The 19439-nt window shown below is 28.6% G+C and overlaps 1 protein-coding gene across 1 annotated transcript; it reads right to left on the bottom strand.

Annotated features, from left to right (window-relative positions):
• Positions 1–99: 99 nt before the first annotated feature.
• On the bottom strand, positions 100–12236 carry LOC111679862. Its single transcript, XM_023441463.2, has 11 exons — positions 12035–12236; positions 11677–11773; positions 3886–4168; positions 2508–3776; positions 2214–2445; positions 2001–2146; positions 1210–1390; positions 773–1141; positions 561–706; positions 352–493; positions 100–283 (listed from the first exon to the last, which is right to left on the bottom strand). Exons 1-11 carry the CDS (start codon positions 12087–12089, stop codon positions 279–281), a joined length of 2925 nt encoding a protein of 974 aa, XP_023297231.2. The 5' UTR covers positions 12090–12236; the 3' UTR covers positions 100–278.
• Positions 12237–19439: the final 7203 nt, after the last annotated feature.

Genomic DNA, 19439 nt, shown 5'->3' with positions numbered 1-19439 from the left:
TATTTTGTTTATTAATTTAAATCTTGTGATATTTTGATATATTTTTTTGTTTGTATTTGGTAATGTTTGTAATTACATACTTCAAAGGCTTTTTTCGTGTTTTAAGTATATTTTTTTTTTTCTTTCAAATAGATGAAAGTGTATAAAAAAGAAATTAATATTTATCAATACGCATCACAATAAAATTAAGAGAATTCACCCGCCTTTTCTTATATCTCCTATTAAAACTCACTTCACAATCACTCTACTCCTTCGATGTTTAAAATTTAAGTTTGAAATTAAACTGCAATTAAAAAAACGAAAGCATTATTAATATTAACATATTAGGTAATTGTTAAAAAAAATAAATACCTGAAATTCTGGCAAAAGCCAAATTAGATTTTTCATTTTCAAAACATTTGCCAATATCGCTGCAAATGTGAGACTCGTCTACAACAATGCGTTCAGACAAATGCATAATACTCTTGCCATAAATGCGTATCATTTCAGAGCACTAGAACAAAGAGAAAAATTAAAATAATTTAAATGTGCATATGATTACTGAATAAAAAATAACTTACAATTTGATAATATTTAGCAGGCAAATTATCACAACCCACATCAATCATATCAATGGCACCAATTGTATCGTGTTCGGTGTGTTTTCTTAAATAAGGCAACAAGGCCATTGTAGCTCCATGGCAAACACCACATTCGATTACTTCATCTAAAGTGACAAAGTAATTAATTAAATATTCCTTTTATATATTTTTTTAGTTGACATTTTACTCACCATTAATCACTTCACTTAAACCAGAAAAGCACAATTGCAATTTCTGGCAAATTTCCTTGGGTGGTACACTGCCGACTAAAGTGATAATGGCATTGGCATATTGTTCCACAAATTTGTCACAACTTTTAGCCACTGTCTTGGGCATGTGATTACAAATATTCTTTATGGTACGTTTAATTTCTTCTTGTTCGGTTTTATTTTTCAATTCCATTTCCATTTTAGTCATTACAAATTCGCACAAAACACAAGTGGGTGGTTCCTGTAGGGTCATGGCTTCATCCATGCCCACAAAACGATCTTTTTTAATCCATACAGCATTATCGTTTGGCATGGCTATAACATCGTATTTCAAAGCTTCATCAATTTCCACTGCAATTGTAAAAATATTTGAAAATGTATTCACTTTGTAATCATTGGTCAATGTTTCTACTACTTACAATCTTCTTGTTCGCTAAATAGACACAAGCCTAGTTCAGCACAAATCAATTTTGGTTCCATTTCTTTCAATAGTAATTCGGCAATTTTATCACCGTATTTATCAACATATTGATGACATTTTGGCTGCAAATTTTTGCGTAACTTAAGGCATGATTGTTCTAAAGCTTTCTTGATGTCGTCCTGCAAAATTCGTAGGAAAAATAGTAATAAAATATTAGAATATTAAATTACCCAGTTTTTAAAATGAATAAAAAATGTTACGTGTAACAAGGAGGAGTGGAATCGAATCGATACCTATATCTTGCTAATTTTCCTGAACACTCTATGGTATTGTTTTGTTTTATCATAACAATCATAGTTTGCATTATTTCGACGGTGCAATTTTTACGAAAATCTAATACACCTCGTTTCTCAGTTCGCGCAAACTACATAAACCATAACCTTTCTGTTTATGGAATAAGTTCCTTAAAACTCTAGCTAACACCACATGAATTATACAGAAAAAGACTATTGAAGATATCTATAAATGACCTTAATATCTACACGTCATACAATCCGATAACCTATTATTACTATGTATTGAGAGGGTTATTTACAAGCCCATTTTGATGGTGCAAGTATACTAAATAAAATGTCTAGGTCTTTCAGCATATTAATTCCAACCTATGGCTTCGCCCGTCTTTAGAAAAATTTGTTTAACCTAAAACTCTGCCTTTTATTTATTTCAATTAAACTTTTTTCAATTTTAAAATTATTAACAAATGTCTACATACAAAACAATAATACTCACTTTGGTGGTATGTTTGTTTAAACGTTTCTCTGCCAACTTGACAATTTCGATGCACAAAATACAATTTGGTGAACTGCCCTCGTTATGTTGTTGGAATACAATTTCAACAGGCATTTCTTCTTCGCTATCGCCGATTTCGTTAAAAGCTAAAGAGAACAACAACAACAATTAAAATATATCAAGAAAAGTAATACACAAAAAAATAAAACAAACCTAAATCTTCAACTTCATCGCTTTCATTTTCCAAACTAATGCCCATATCATCTAAATAGTTTTTAGACTTGGGGCACAATTTCAAAGCAACACAAATTTCTTGGGCTTTGAAGTCGGTTATTAACATATCGATTAATTCGGATGAATAGGTTTGGACAAAGTCCACACATTCGGTTTGTAGTTTTTGTGGTAAATGATTGCATAAGTGACTCAAGACGTTCTCAATATTTTTCTGGAATATAAAAAAATTTAAAAACCACAAAATATAAATTTTTAATTATTATTAATAAATACCTTTGATTTATCATTTTTGATTTTCTCCTGGGCCTGTTCGACGGCAAATAAACATAAGGGACATGTGGGTTTATCTTGTTCATCAGATGGTTGAGGATCAAATACTTCCATATCGTTATGATTTTCATGGTTAGGAGGACACATTTGCATTTTGGGGCAAACTTCACGAGGATCTAAACCTTGGATCAAAAGAGCAATGACCGCATCACCATACATATCAATGAAATTGTGACATTGACCCTTAACACTGTTGGGGAATTTATCGCAAATATTATTGACAGCACGTTTGATTTCATCTTCAGTTGAAGGAGTAGCCAAGGATTCTTGAATGAAATGCAACAAATATTCACAGATAGTGCAAAGTTCGCCACCCTCTACAAGCTGACCAGGATTAGCAGCACCCATTAAATGGTCAATGGGTAAAGTCATGGCTTTAAGATCTTCTTGGGTAAATTTAGGTTCACTTGCACCCAACTTCTTGCGTATGGTTACTTTGATTTCAGCTGGTGGAAGTACAGACAAAAGTGGCATAATATCACCTTTGAACATGGTATCAGAACCCTTGGGACACACACCAATTAGGAAACAAGCGCCATTGGCATCCAAATTGTTGACCAAACTTTGATAAATCAAGTCATAGTATTGATCAACAATACTCAAACATTCGGTACGGAAGCCTTTAGTTTGGTTGCACAAACCTTCCATTACTTGTTTGAATTCGGCCTCTGTGGTATTGGCAACTAAAACATCACGCAAATGACGCACCAATTGTTGACACAACTCGCAAGGTATATCATCATTACCGGCTGCCATTAAATCAACAGGTTCTTCCTCTTTAGGATCTTCGGGATGTTGATGATATTTAGCTGCACATACACCAGAAATATGACACACACCAGCTGGCTGTAGATTTTCTTTAATGTGATCGTAAATATCATTGAAATAGGTGAGAGCAATATTAGCACAAGCATCCGAAAATGAAGACATTTCACCGCAAATATGAAGAATATTCTCTAGAACATCATCACGATTGGTTGACTGGAATTTGTTGGTCATTAAGGTGGCCATGTTGAAACAATTGCCACAGCTTAGGAGAGGCTTTTTGGGATCTTCAACTGCCACTTGTTTTTCATGTGTGGGTACAATAATTTCCTCATCACTAACATCATCTTCCTCCTTAAGGGTACCAGCCAAGGCGGAAGCATAATGTTTGGATAGTAATCTATCGATTTCAGCATTGTTACAAAGACCAGCAACGGAACAAACTTGCTAAAATTTGTTAAAAAATTAAAATAATTTTGTGATTAAAAATTAACTTAAAGCGCAATATTTTCAGTTTTTTTAATTTTTATAAATTATAAAATCTATTAACACTTACATCTGGATTCATTTGTGATGACAAAGCCTCCACTAATTCAGGTATAAAATTATCAGCCAATTTGCAGCATTCCTTTTTTACAACCTTAATTGGAATTAGATTGCAGGAACCCTCAAATACTTCTCTTAATTCTTCCATAGTTTCATTGCTGCGCAATTGATCGCGAGCCTGTGTGACCATATCTTTGCAAATTTGACAAATCGAATCATTATCAACGGGCACTTGATGATTTTCCCAAACGGTTTGTATGCAATGACGTACAGCATTACAACCTTTAGCATTGCTGCAAAAAAAATAAAGAAAAATTAAAAATATTTTAAAATAAGTTTTTGTTATTAAAACTAAAATTAGATTTATAAAAATATATATTACAAAGAAGGTAAACATGGATGATAAGATTAATAAAAAATAAAACAAGTAAAAACACAAATGATGATTAGATAAATATTTGTTTTTATTTTAAAAGAAAATAACAAAGAAAGTATTTTGTTACTTTAGAAAGAAAACATTTAAAAAATACAAAATTGATTTGATAAATTGATAAGAATTTGCAATATTAACACTGTAATAATGCGTATTTTTTATCTCTAGAAACAAAAATTATTTGTAATTTATAAAAATCGAGTAATAAAAGTAAACTTTAACAATTAATTGTTTTAATAACAAAGAAGAATTCTGAAAAAAAATTGTTGAGTAGTTACAAGTGTATTAACACCAATTAAACGTATCCCCTTATAGAGCACTTTAAAAAACTCGTAGTAGCTATTAATTGTGTATCTTTCGTAGCTTAGGAGTTATACGCAGTTGAAAATTTTAATAAATTGTGGCCATACATCGTTATGTTTTGCAAAGATATAATGAAATGTCAATATTTTTTAAGGCGATGCTATGAATGACAAAGACTGAATAAATTTGGAAAAACAAAAAGCATGTTATATGTTTTTGAAAAATTGTGCCGTGCTTAATAAGAATATGATTTTCTCCATCATATCTGGTATTTGAGACATCGTATGGCTTTTTAAAAAGAGCCATTTTTGGACAGTTTTGTGACGTATTTATAAAATGTTGTATGCCATCCTAAAGTCTATTCTGTCAAATTTAAAACAAAGTCTAACATCTGACACATCTTCTTTACTCTTCAAGATATCTTCACCCAAATCTTGAAATATCAGGGTTTTTTGTATACATATTAATTTATAACCTAAACTTCTTAAATCTTTAATATACAGAGAGATTTAACATTTTGCTCAGTGATAATTATTAAGTACATAGTTTAGTTATGTATAAATTTGTATCAAAAACTTTATCTATTGAATATTTTTTTTTGTCACAAATTGTTAAAATTTGTATCAAGTTATTTGATGTTCTTTATTAAATTCCTAGAATGTTTTATACAAAGTATATTTTTTTATCATTCAAAAGTATTTTACATATAAATCTAAGGTTTTGGATTTGTAATAGAGAAGTTTGTTGTGTAAAATTATGTATACATAACAAAATGTTATTTTAATTCGAAGAACAATTATTTTTAACTACATAAAAAAAATGTTCATCATATGAACTACATTCACTGATAAAAATTAAAAATATTTAAAAATAAGTTTCTAGGTTAAGTTAGGTTGATAGGAGAATGTATACTACATCTAATCCGAAGAAATAAACCAAGGCTGCAATCGGGCCAGTTGTCCGTTCCTTATCATGAGAAAAAAAAGGGAACTGAATAAATGATTTTTCAGTGTACAGAAACTCAGTTTCCTTAACGTAATTTCTAAGAATCTTCCAATCGGCGTTAGTTATTTCAGGAATAACATCACTTCCAAGCTGCTTAGATCTAACTTCGAATGGTTTTGCGTTTTTCATGTTAAATGCTCTTCGCTTCATTACCGACTACTCCCGAGTGGGCTGGTACCCTTATGATGTGAACATTAGCTCTGGGAGAGTATTTAGTTAAAGCTTTTTTACAATCCAATACGGTCTTAGATTTAGTTCGCGCTGTGGGCGCCACATTTATTCTAATCCAATTTACGTATGTCGTTATTGCTCGTACTTCTGCCTAGAAGCTGATGTTATGATTTAGTAAACGGTGGTCTATTTCTGCTTCTGGATCTTCACAGCCCCACTTTATCCCACAATTTTGAGCCATCCGGATTCCTACTGGTATTCGCTCTAATGTTCCGCTTAACCATCTATCTGGGATCAGGTTTTAGAGTTTTCCTAACATACAATTAGTTCCTAAATAATATGAATTTTTTCATATTAATTTTTTTAAACAAAATCTAGAAGACTTGACTTAAAATATTTCAAAATTAATTTAATTTATATTTTTCTTTTTGTTTGAAATTTTCTTTAGAATTTTTCTTTTATTTTTAGATTAAAATCAATGAAATGGTCGCGAAACGGATTTTATGAAGTTTTACTATGTTTGCTGATATTTTAGAATTTGTTTTTCAACATTTCAATTTCTGTTCTTAATTATACAAAAATCACTAATAAAGGATTACTATCTATTGAATATGAAAATTGTTTAGTAAATTATGGAATTTTTTCATAAATATCGTAGAAAAAATGTATAAATTCCAAAAAAATTTCGTTATGTTCACACATTTCATAATATTTTTACCAAATTCATTTCAGATATGAATTATTTTGTTCTGTGTATGTATAAATTTTAAGTTTATTATAGTATTTTATAGCATTAAATTTCTTTTAAAATCAAAGTTCTAAACAAACAAATTGAATATCTCAACTTCAATACACTCATAAGTGTTAATAAGGCATAATATTACAATTATAGAAAGTCTATTTAATATAAAAACAAATCAAAGTACAAAATGCTTTTATGATAAACAAAATAGTGAATAATATTGTTTTATGTTTAATCAAAATAAAACAAAGCTCAAATGACCCGCATTTGAACAGACTGACAGACAATACATTAATTCCTTAGAAATGTTGTCAAGTATTTTTTTTTTTTTAAATATGAATGAAAATGATCATTTTTTCTGAAAAAAAATTAAACTATTAAATGTCAACAAACAATCTATTTAACATGCATATTTTTTCAAAATAATTAATCAGCAAATACTACAATTACTTTAAACTTGAAAACTTTAAAGAAAATATGAACAAATAATAATAAAATATTTAGTCATCAATATTTAAAAAACTATGTAGTTATTTTGTTCATGCCATTAATTTAGTGCATTCTTCTTAACATTTAATTGCCTTGTAATTAAATCCTCTGTGGACTTTGATTTGTTCAAACAATTATGCATATGAAAGCATTATTTAAGTTTCTTTTTTATTTATTTCTTTAAAAGCAAAGAAAACTTTTGACTTTAATGTTGAAAAATACTGCCGTCCCATGATAATATAGTAATATACAAATTTCTTGAAATATTAATGATAAAATAAAATTGTGTCTAAGTTTTAAGTTGAGTTAAACTGTACGACTTTTTAAGTTTTCTCATTATTGCAAAATGTTATCAGTTTAAAGTTAAATTCTTTGTAAATTATTTTTATCAAAGACATGCATTGCCCACGCCTTCAACTTTTGTACAGTTTTAATTTGGATTTAATTGTTAAATTTTATCAATAAACATACATAATTTGTACATTATTCATAAAACTTTGACCTAAACTTGTTTTTAATCAGACATTTTTTTATATTAACTTAACGGAAACTTTTTATTAAGTCGTTATAAATTTGCATACAAAATCTTTGTGATGATTTAAGAATCATTAAAGATTTCAGAAGACATTTTTAGGAATAATTTTATATTTATATAAACAACTAAAAATAAGTCCCACATCTTAAAAAAATAGTCCCTCTATTCTTTATTAAATTAAATAGTTCATAATAAAAAGTTGTGAAAATTGTAATTTAATTATTATACCTATTAATTATGTTTTTTTTTTTTTATTCTCTAAAGCCTACATTGGCAGATACTAAAAAATAAGTTCTCTTACTGGTTTTACCGTTTGTTATAAATGTGTAAGCAAACATGCGTCTGAAATTAAGAGTGCAAGAAAACTCTAAACAAAGCTCTTTGACGACCAGGGCTCTAAAGCCATATTAAAGCAAATTCCCTTATATATAATAACTAAAAACAAAATTTGCATTTATATTCACACTTTGTATTAGAAAAATATTCCCACAAAGAAATAGAAATATTTAAAATCTGTTTAGAATTGGGTTTCAAACACACAAAGGTCATGTAAATAAACATACACGAATACGAAATATTTTAAAATGTTTAACAAATACATTTAAAAGCCACAAACATGTTAAGTATTGTTGCTATCACAAAATATGTATTTAGCAATAAGCCTGGTGTGGGTTACACCCTTCTCAGAATTAAGCCGGGTATATTATTAAACACACAACACAATTACAATTCGTAGTTTTCTTTGTGACTCAAAAAAAAAAAATAAAAAACAAAGCAAAACTAATGAAAAATAAATAAAAAACACTAATGATTTAAAACAAACGATAAAATGCACCCGCAGCAACCAAAAATTGCATTTGTTTTAGGAAAAATTATCATAAAATTAAAAAAACAAACAAAACAAATCACCCCCTTTTGTCTCGACAATTTAATTTGAACTTTATTAGTCATGAGCATGAGTAAAGTACAAACTAACTTTAAACATTAAAATAAAGCAAAAAAATTATTAAATTTATTATATTATTAAATTAAATAAACTAAAAAACAATGAACCGACAGACTAACCATGGTCCAACTTATATTATTTCATATTATTCTAAAAATGGTTTTACATCAACAATATTTTTATATAGCGGCTTAAGAAGAATAATGGTATTTTTCTAATACAAAAAACAACATATATATAAAAATATAAACACTATTATAGTTAAATCATTATGGAGGTTATCAGAAAAGCCATTAATCCCAATTGTGCTAATTTTTGTTGCTATTGTTTTGTTGGTTAAATATTAAACATCAACAATAATCTGCTTGATCAGGTATTAAAAAGAACCATGTCTATTATTTTTTAGTTTTTTTTTTTTGCAAAAACAAAAATATGCTAAGTAGTAACATATAATGCGTTTATAGTTTAGATTTAAACGGTTACAATATTTACAAAAATTACTTCCAACATAATCTGTCTGGCTACAAAGATTAAAAGAAATCAATTATGTATGCGAGACACAAATCTATTTTAAAGAAGTTCCAAGCAGTTAAATATGGTAGAAGAAGGTAAAAAATAACTATGTAAGTATATATAAATAGTTTTAGATTTTAAAATGTAATCACTATTTGATAAGGGAATTAGTTTTTGGTCACGTATGAGATGTAATTAATGAGATATTTATGTTTACGCAAAAATTATAATTATCAATTTATTTGTAAAATAATTACAATAAAATAATATGGAACCCACAAATTTGTAATCATCAGCCTAACTAGATCATTTAGGTTTTGTAGAAAGGGTAGCCACTCAAACATGTTTAAGTGGCTAAGACGGGACCGTCTTATTTCAGTCCCGTTGTGATGCCCTATTGGTCATAGGAGTATTTTCCTATATTTCACTACTTCCAGAGTTGAACCAACCGGTTCGATTCAAATACATGAGCATTTGAATTTAGAAAAAAATTCATAACAATTGTTCATCGTCGCCTGAATTGCTAAAAGGCATAACACTTTAAAAAACATTACTGGAGAGTAGTAAACTTAATAGAATAGATATAACTTTGCGACAACATGTATTTTGATGCAGTGGACCATTTCCAATCAGAAAGGCGATTTAAATTTTGTTTGGTTATTATGCCCTTATACGTTTCAGGTGTCGAAAAAAAGGACACAGTTCTTAGAGACAAATTAATGGTAGAAGCACAAATCGACAAGAGGTCCAAAAAACACAATATTTATCAATCATTGCTAAAACCTGGTATTTTCAATAATAACTAGTAGAAAGCTACCAACAATCCCATTTGCTCAAAAAAAAAAAACGTTTTTAAGATGTTAGTGTTCAAGGGTAATATTATTCCCAGGTAGTCAGTCTCCCAGCACTAAGTGAATTTTTTCTTTACCTTCTGTGGAAGTAATGTTTATTGACTTCCAAAGAAGCGTAAAGAATGAATTTTTTTAATTGGAGGTATAGTTTTTGTAGTGAAAGTTAATTGATGGGATTGACTTGAACAGTCTACCATCGCCCCTGAATCCTTCAATTTTTGTACATGGATTGGGCCGTTCCATGTACAGAATTTTGCTGAAGTACTTGAGCTGTCTAATCTCTGACCATTGCATAATTTACGAGATGTAAGACATCACTTCCGTTTACAACAACGCAGAAGGCATGGCTTCTGTTGATTCGGCAACAGCACCTAGAGAGGTAACCGGTGAACCGAAGTACGAATCTATCGAATAAGCCGAGGACTTTGTTCTTACTCACAGGGACACACTGTGGCAATTCTGATACGAACAGGTTTGAGCTCTTTTCAATCTATGAAAGGACTAAGCCAGTCAGTAGACTGTAACCAATAACACCAAGTTGAAGGCTTCACCCAGATAACAATAACACCAAGTTGAAGGCTTCACCAAGGTATCATGCCCCCGGGGGAATAAAATGGACAGAATATTTTTGTTTTTTAATTTGACAATTTTAATTTTTAAATTGTCTAAAATACTGAAAATGGACAGTAGATAGATTGTAAAACGATGCAACATAATGAAGAGATTAGTTCACGCACCACCAGATAAATTTATAAAATATTATTTTTGTCGCAATCAAAAAGGTTTAATAATATGACAAATTTTAAAATAAAAAAGAATTGAAGTGCCACCAATCAGTGCAGTAAAATTGACAAATCTGAGTAGTGCCTACAACATGTTATTGACAATATTTTTATAAGTTGAATCCTTAAACATGTTCCCCTTTTAAATCTTCTAATTGGTCACTAACTTTATTAGCTTTTCTAAGTTCGAATAGGTATAAATATTTGTAGTACATATTTAACTTTTTTGATATTTTTATCCAAAACACTTATTCAAATATAAAATGCAGTCGCGTAAAACCGTTAACACAAGCAGCGAACACACATCTGGCACCACTAGATTGTTTATGTGTTCGTTTTTTGTTTATAAAATTTTTCCGAGAGTATGTGCCTATTTGAATATTATTGTTTTCGGTTTGTATTTGTAGAAATGGAAACAAAAACAAATTGAACGATTATGAATCGATGACGAGCCGCTGCTGCTTATCAACAAATTCATACTATTGTTGCTGTTTTTACTTAATAGTTAAGTCCAAACAAAGAAAATACGACTTTTTAACAACACAAATAATAAAATGTTTTTAACAAAACAACTGTACGTTATGTGCAAACATAAAATCTGTTTTACTTAAGTTTTTATAATTTGTGGCAATAACTCGCAAAATTTTCAACAAGTGTTTGCAGTCTGACTTACAATTATTTGTGTTTGTTGGTTCTTAGTGCAACGAACATTTTCTGGAAAATCATTGAAACTTTTTTTTAGCCACACACAAGAAACGACCAAGAAAAATGCTGTTGCACAAGAAATATAGAAATTGTAGCCACTGACCATACGAAACGGTCGGGGGCACTACACTACTAACTGCAAAAATGACAAAGCATTTTTTTACTTTTCTTTTTGTTTTTTTAGGAGGCTATTAAATATTTTAACAAATAATTTAAAAGAAAATAAATTTAATAAGTTTGTTTTAAATTACTTATATTAGTTTGTTTATATTCCTTAATAGACTACAAATAAGTGCAAATTAATCCAAGATGTAGTTGTTACTTACGTTATATTGCTGCACCAATAGGAGGGACCCCAAGTGCATTTTTCAGCACCTAGCATACGATTTTGGTTAAGGGGTGATGAATCAACAATACCCAAACCTAAAAGAAACAATTTTAACAAAAGAAATCTTATTTACTTTCTTTATTAAATTTTAAATTTATATTTTTCTGTTTTTCGTTTTTTTTTTTTTTGTTAAAACGCAAATTGCCATTTGTATTATTTTTCTGTTAACACACAATAAATTGCAAAAACAAACACACACACACAAACATTTATATTTCTTTCCTATTTTATAATTATAATTATTTTATTGTTGGCTTCTTTCTTTTATTACAAATTCATATTATCTTCTTACTTACCAATAACTGCAAATGCAGCTACGATGGCACAAAGGCCATTATTAAATTGTTTCATTTTTTTTAATTATTTGCTTAATTCCTTCCTTAAAATATCCTTAATTAACAAACACTTGAAAAAATTATAGGAAATTAATTTTCTTTATAAAAACACTTATTTATTTTCCAAACTTCCCAGAAAGTCAGTCGTTCACGAATGCAGCAGAATGAATAATCGCAATCAGCAAAAACCTGCGCCGGTTCGGCCTAAAGCGACGAAGCCTAGCCGCCGAAAACATTTTAAAGACGCTGACGGTGAAAATGTTCAGTTTTAGACGAAGGCGAATTCACATAAGGTGGTGTTAGTTTGGTAACAACAACATTTTTTATGTTTTTTTTTACATTTGTTTCACAAGATTATTAAAAAAAGAGACTTTTTAAAAACCTTTCAAGCATGAAATAATTTGTTAACTATTTCATTTTAGTTTGAACACAAACCAAGAAAATTCAAACAAATTTAAATTTTACCAATTTGTTTTTAAATTTTAATATCTCGCAATTTTAATTATTTTCAAATTCACAAACAATTTTTCAAAAACCACAGGCTGTACATACATATATATTTAAAATTATTTTTTTTTTCGATTATAACATTAAAATTTCGAAAGAAATTGAATTCAAATCGGGCTATTTCAAACGAAAAATACTATTCCGGCAGATTTATTTGCAATACTTAATTTTTTTGTGAAAAACAAACATAAAGAAGTACAATTTTTTTGAAAAATTATATTACAAATGAATCTTTGTTGCGAATGAATAATTCTATTCCGTCGGAGTAATTTTTAAAATATTACCATAACACACCTGCTGCCGGCCGGGTAAGTACATCATATGCATATGGCATATTATGTCATGTAAAGTATTGTATGTGTTTGGAATTTAACCCCATGTCTATATTAGACAAATATTTATCACGGCTCTTGATAAAACGTACGCAGAAAAATTGTCAGTTTTTTGGGGTAACAAAGTGTTGATTTATCACGACAACTCACAGATAATTTTACTGAAATAGATCTATATTTTATAAAAACAACTAAAATTTTGTGCAAATTTTGTAAATAAACACTAATTTCACTATAACTTTTGTTAAACATTTAATTGTATATGCACGAAAAAAATTCTATAAAAATTTTTATTTTTAACCGTTATGTCAATACCCGCGTATGTTTTTCATTTTTGAAGTGATATATCTCGAGATCTATATATCGTATCACATTCAAATTTATGAATAAAGACACGTGACTCTGTATTTGGAACTAAATTTGTTTGGTATTTTTTCATAAGATACAATAATATATATAATTATAATAATAAAACATCGTATAAAGCCATCGTAAAAGCCAATTTCCCGTTTTTAAGACACATTCGTTTTGACAGTTCATCACCATGTTGTTTTTCATTTATTATTTTGTAATTTTTTACAATATTTGTGTGTGTTTGTTACATTATTTTAACAAATTTTTATCTTTATTCAGAGGCTTTCCAACAATTGCCTTTGATAAGGTTTCAAATTTTTAAATCATAAATTAGCTGAATAATAATATTTATATTTATATATGTGCATATTTATAATTATTTTAGCTTTATTCAGGCAGGAACTTTAATATTTGTATAATTGTCTGTTATATAATTATGAAAATTTTAATCTATAATAATTTTTAATTTGTTAGTGAAAATTTTTGGTTGAAAAGATTAAAATGAAACAAATTGAAGCTAAATATTGCATTTTAAATAAAAAAGTCGTAAAACTCTTTATATGCTAAAAACTGTTTCAAAAACAAATTATGAAATTTCTGGATGACTTAGCATCACATGGACAGATTGTTTTATTCGGCTTCGGACTACAAAAGCTAACTGCCGGTCCACACTAGGAAATTTTTTTTTGGGAATCTTTTGATTTTGCATGAGAGAGAAAGAATATCATTCATCTCTCTCGGTACGGGGTTTCTCGTACTAGGAAACTTGTTTTGTTTTGTTATTCTTTTCATTCGTACAACAACAAATCAATGCAATTAATACGTAGTTTCTGAAACAAAAGTTTCTATGTGTGGACATTAAGGAAACTTCAAAAGAGAATTAAGAAAAAGTTTCTTAACAAAAGTTTCCTAGTGTGGACCAGGTCTAACCGGTTTCTAAGAACATTCGTAATTCCTTTTGACAGTTCATCGCCAAGTTGAATTTTATTATCATTTGGCTTCGGACTACAAAAGCTAACTGCCGGTCCACACTAGGAAACTTTTTTTGGGAATCTTTTGATTTTGCATGAGAGAGAAAGAATATCATTCATCTCTCTCGCGGTACGGGGTTTCTCGTACTAGGAAACTTGTTTTGTTTTGTTATTCTTTTCATTCGTACAACAACAAATCAATGCAATTAATACGTAGTTTCTGAAACAAACGTTTCTATGTGTGGACATTAAGGAAACTTCAAAAGAGAATTAAGAAAAAGTTTCTTAACAAAAGTTTCCTAGTGTGGACCAGGTCTAACCGGTTTCTAAGAACATTTATTTTCTATTTATTTGTTATTATATTTTTATATCTCAATTTAGATAAGTGTTCTGCTCACTGTTTTTTATCTCAAAAAAATAAAAAAACAGCTGATTATTATAAATTTGTGTAATTGGGTGTTGAATAACGTATTAGATCGTGAATATTGAATAATTGCATAGTGTGAACGGGGTATTAGGCTTTTAGCCGAAATAAGTCAGCGTTGCCGCGGCCTGCTAAATATTACCAGCGCCGTCGCTTGTATCTCAACTCACGAGTGGTGTGATTTTTACTTATTTGATAAAAAATACTTCTCTTATGTAGATAATGCGGTGTTTTGTCGGCAAGGTAGTTCTAATATAATGGCAATGCAGACAACCGGTAATATTGTAATTTTGTATTAAATAACAGAAAGTATAGTGAATATTTATATGAATATTCTCAAAACAAAATTACAAAATACTTCCATTAAAACGCATGACAAAAACAGTCAACCATCTTTTAGTTTTTTTTTTTATTTTTAGTATGCCTAACAGTATGTTGCATTTTTGGCTGTTTGAAAATTCATTTAAACCTTTTGATTTTTTATCCAGTGCCATCAGAGATCAAGTATGTTCAAACTCATGACAATTGATCTAATACTTCCCAATGCCCTCAAATAATAGTGTATATTCCCGGAAATTAGTTTATCGTTAATAACTCCCTCAAATATATCTGTATCAACACAAAATTTTGTACATGCAAATACAATACAAACAGAAATCATACCACCAACGTAAATTTCGGTCGATCCACAATTGGCCATAGCTTCCATATAACGACCTTAACAAACATATTACATTCATAAATAAAGGTATTGTGATAAAATTCGAGCAAATTGTGTAAATACAAATCATTCTATCAAATTTTTTCGGATCGTTCCATTATTGGCCATAGCCCTCATATAAGGCAAGTTATCTAAAAATTTGATAGTTAAATGTGTTATTTTTTTATATGTATTTCATTCCGTTTGTAATTTCTATAATATAATTTTCCGACCCCATAAAGTACATATATTCTGGATCCTTATAGGTAGCGGAGTATATTAAGAATCTTCAATAATTCTGTTAGACATGCTTACGAGAAGATCGCTATGAGAACCCATAAAAGGGAAATTTTTGGTACTTTTTCTTCTTTCAAAAGGTTCTTTTTGAGTTTTATATAACAATGAACTGAGAACCATTAAATTAAGTATGTAGAGCCCGGATTATACAAGACACATTGAAGGGGATTTTTTGTACTTTTTCGTTCTACAAAAGGTACTTTTTGAATTTTCTATAATATTGAATGTAGAAACATGAAATTAAGTATGTAGAGTCGGAATTAGTTGAGAACCGGAAAAAGTGAACTTTTTGGTACTTTTTTCGTTCTTGAAAGTTACTTTTTTAATTTTCTTTATGCATGTTGAGCCCGAAGAAAGTGATGTAAAAGGGGACTTTTTAAGAAAGGTGGCCTAAAATCCTAACAGAGGAAGATAGTTAATCTATTTTAAGCTGGATAGAAGCCAACTCTACAATTTCTTTAAAGGAAATTAAACAAAAAGTTTTTAGTACCTTTAATAAAAATGTGTGTACAAAAACAGCTTAAAATTTTTTGGATATGAAACTTTTTTCTGTAAAATCTCTACATTGCCAACCTGTAACGATGAATACCGTCGAAAACAAACAGAAACGAGCGGATTATGTTCATAGTATAAATGAGTATATTATTAATTTACATAAATTGAAAAAAGGGAATTTTGAATAAATATGATAAAATTTACGAAATATTAATTTATTCAAACATTTTTGTTCATTTTAAAATAAATTTTCTAATTTTAGTTCAAAATTATTCTCCACACGAATTTTCAATTTTTTTATGAAAATAATTCGAGAATAATATTATACTTTTTCTTAAATTTTATAAAAATGTTGTAGTTTTATTTAACCATAATATAATTATTATCATTATGTATAATTTCGCTAAAATCTAAGAAAAAAATATTACGTAAGTTTTTCATACTTTCGTAAAAATACAAAAGGGTTTTATTAAATAATATTTCGTATTATACACGAAATTTTTGTAAATATTACGAAAATAGAAGTTACGAAATTTTTTTTTCGTAAAGTTGAGCATGGATTATTTTCAGTGTATATTTTGCATAAATAAGTAATGTCAATAAAAAAAACTACAAAATAATAATTACTGTTCAAAAATTCATATTTAATTAAAAATTTAACCGGAATTTATTTTCTTCTTCTAAAATTGAGTGAATGTGATTTTCATCCGATGATTAAATTTAAGATCAAAGTTATGAAATTTGGCCAAAGAAATAAAAAACCAAGCATTTAATGAAACACGAAGATAAAAAAGAAAAAAAACGAATTTAAGGTGAAAGGAAGGTGAAATTACTAAATTAGACAAGCCATTAATAGCAACAATTGCAAATTGCAAGATATTAGTTTCCTTAGAAGAAAGCTAAAATTTTAAGCATTTTTTGGCGTTATTAAATTTAAATTACACATTGCCCAGCTACCCAACAGCAAAAGCGGGTAATGTATGTACAACAGCAGACACTTGATCAACCAACTCGCGGTCAATCTTTGGTTATACGTGCCATTTTATAAAAGAATCTCTGTCTGAATATCTGTAGCATTAACCCATATAAGATTTACAGGTTCCCATATCTATGAAAAATTAAATTATTAAAAAGATACACAATGCTTATGACCTCAATAACAGAAAAATAGTTGTTACAGTGACAGACAATGCCTCGAATTTCATAAGTATGGAATTGAGACTTTCTAATAGATGCTATAAACCACAGAATAATAAGAAATTAGAACTTTTCAGTTGGTACCTAAAGGACTAACTTCAAAATTTAAAAAAATAGGTAATTGTTCAATGGATTGAAATTTTATATATTACAAATTTAAATGCAACATTTTATGTTTGTTTAAACCATTTCTTTGGATTAATGTTTTTAATAAATATTTGTCAAAACCAGCTGTACCAGAGATCAAACTTTAAATATTGCATCATCATCAAAATATGTTTTAGTTTAAAAAATACAAATAATAATATAATTAATAATAATGTAGAATGTAATTGTAGATCTTTCGTATATGTAAGATTGTTAAAAATCAAATTTGCTAGTAGAAAAAGATGAGGAAATAAATATTAAAAGAAACATACTAAAAATTGAACAAGTGAAAAAAATTAAACTACTTTTGAAGAAAAATTAAAAAGTTGTAGTAATAATTTACAAATTATTATAAATGCTGGGAAAAGTGCACATGCGAGGAAATAATAGCTTTAGGGACTTATTTCTTATCCCAAATGACATACCGATATTTAAAATCGGACTTGGACTGGCCGGACATTAGTACATTGTTTTACGTCTTAATGGCCAAAATTCCTTGGACCGAAATAATCCCATCTTCAGTTATTACAGATTATTTAACTGACGAACAAGAATACATGACAGTGTCATGTTATAAACACGTCTTTTTGTTATTTTTTGCTGCACTAATGCAAGATGAAAAAAGTATGTAAAATATTTTTTTAATTTTCAATACGAAAATGTACATTTTTTTTTTAATTTTAATTGAAATGAAATGTCAAAAAATAAAAAAATATATTTTTTGCTTGTAAAATATAAATTATTTTCGGATTTTCAAATAGTTTAAAAGTGTCACAAAAAATAATAAACATTAAAATAATATTGGATCGTCTGTGTGAAAAGAATAAAATTTTTTGTTTGACAACCGCTTCAGTTTCGCCTATATGTACTACTATATGTTAATTTTGTAAGTGATCAAGGAAGGAACTTTGTTAGTTTCCCAATTAATGAAGAGTACTAGGAATTGTTTAGTAAATCCTAAAAATATATATTTTGAAGACTACAAGTTGGAAGGATATTGAAAATTTGTATAGTACTGATTCAAACTTAGATATTAGGTGTGTGCGAATTTTGTTGTAGTTTTGTGTTAAAATCACACAGAATATTTAACTGTGAAGATAGAAAGGTCTTTTTACGTTGTAAAGCTTGAGATGGACATCTATGTGTTTTATCTATGGTTCCTGCTTTGTATACGTCCGGTCTTTTTCTAATTTCGTATTGAAGGTGCATGAGAAATATTAACATGTTTTTATAAATGCTATTTACAATTTTAAATGTGTTAACTTTAGAAAATTATTGAATAAAAACATGGAACTATTATTTCGACCAATTTTTTTTTGTGGGTATTTAATGTGTAGTGAAAAGCTTTTATAAACTAAGTCCCGGTCCATACTAGGAAAATTTTTTTGGGAGACTTTGCGTGAGAGAGAATGAATATCATTCATCTTTCAATCCGTACGGAGTTTCTCATACTCGGAAACTTGTTTTGTTAGATCTGGTTGACGCTAGGAAACTTTTGTTGAGAAACTTTTTCTTAATTCTCATTTGAAGTTTCCTTAGACCCGGTCCACACTGGGAAACTTTTTCTAAATTCTCTATTAAAGTTTCCTTAATGTCCACACATAGAAACCTTTGTTTCAGAAACTAAGTGTTAATTGCATTGATTTCTTGTTGTTGATAAAAAAATTATTTTTTAATACTAAAATTTACAACATTTTTTTCAGTTTTAATTTCAACTTATTATGACAAAATAATTGTAATAAAAATTGTATAGAAAATTTTTTCGTTTGTAAAAAAAAGATTTCGAGTTGTAAAATACAGTAAAAGTGTGTACAAAAATTCAAAATGTTCGTGTCTGTGAAAAAATATCATGCAAGTCCTATTGTCCAGGTATTTTCGCGAAAAAGTTGTGAAGTAATGTGAGAGAAATAAGTTCTCACAAATGTGTCGAATTTACACACAA

The sequence above is a fragment of the Lucilia cuprina genome, chromosome 4 (genome assembly GCF_022045245.1).
Source record: "Lucilia cuprina isolate Lc7/37 chromosome 4, ASM2204524v1, whole genome shotgun sequence".
In the NCBI taxonomy this organism is placed as follows: domain Eukaryota; kingdom Metazoa; phylum Arthropoda; class Insecta; order Diptera; family Calliphoridae; genus Lucilia; species Lucilia cuprina.
The sequence above is the reverse complement of the archived record's forward strand: the minus strand, read 5'-3'. Positions and strand labels throughout refer to the sequence as shown.

Coding starts and splice junctions, on each gene's coding strand:
- LOC111679862 (XM_023441463.2), bottom strand. CDS start 12,089: ATGAAACAATTTAATAATGGCCTTTGTGCCATCGTAGCTGCATTTGCA. Junction 3,777..3,885: donor CATCACAAATGAATCCAGAT/GTAAGTGTTAAT, acceptor AACAAATTTTAG/CAAGTTTGTTCCGTTGCTGG. Junction 707..772: donor TTTAAGTGAAGTGATTAATG/GTGAGTAAAATG, acceptor TTGTCACTTTAG/ATGAAGTAATCGAATGTGGT.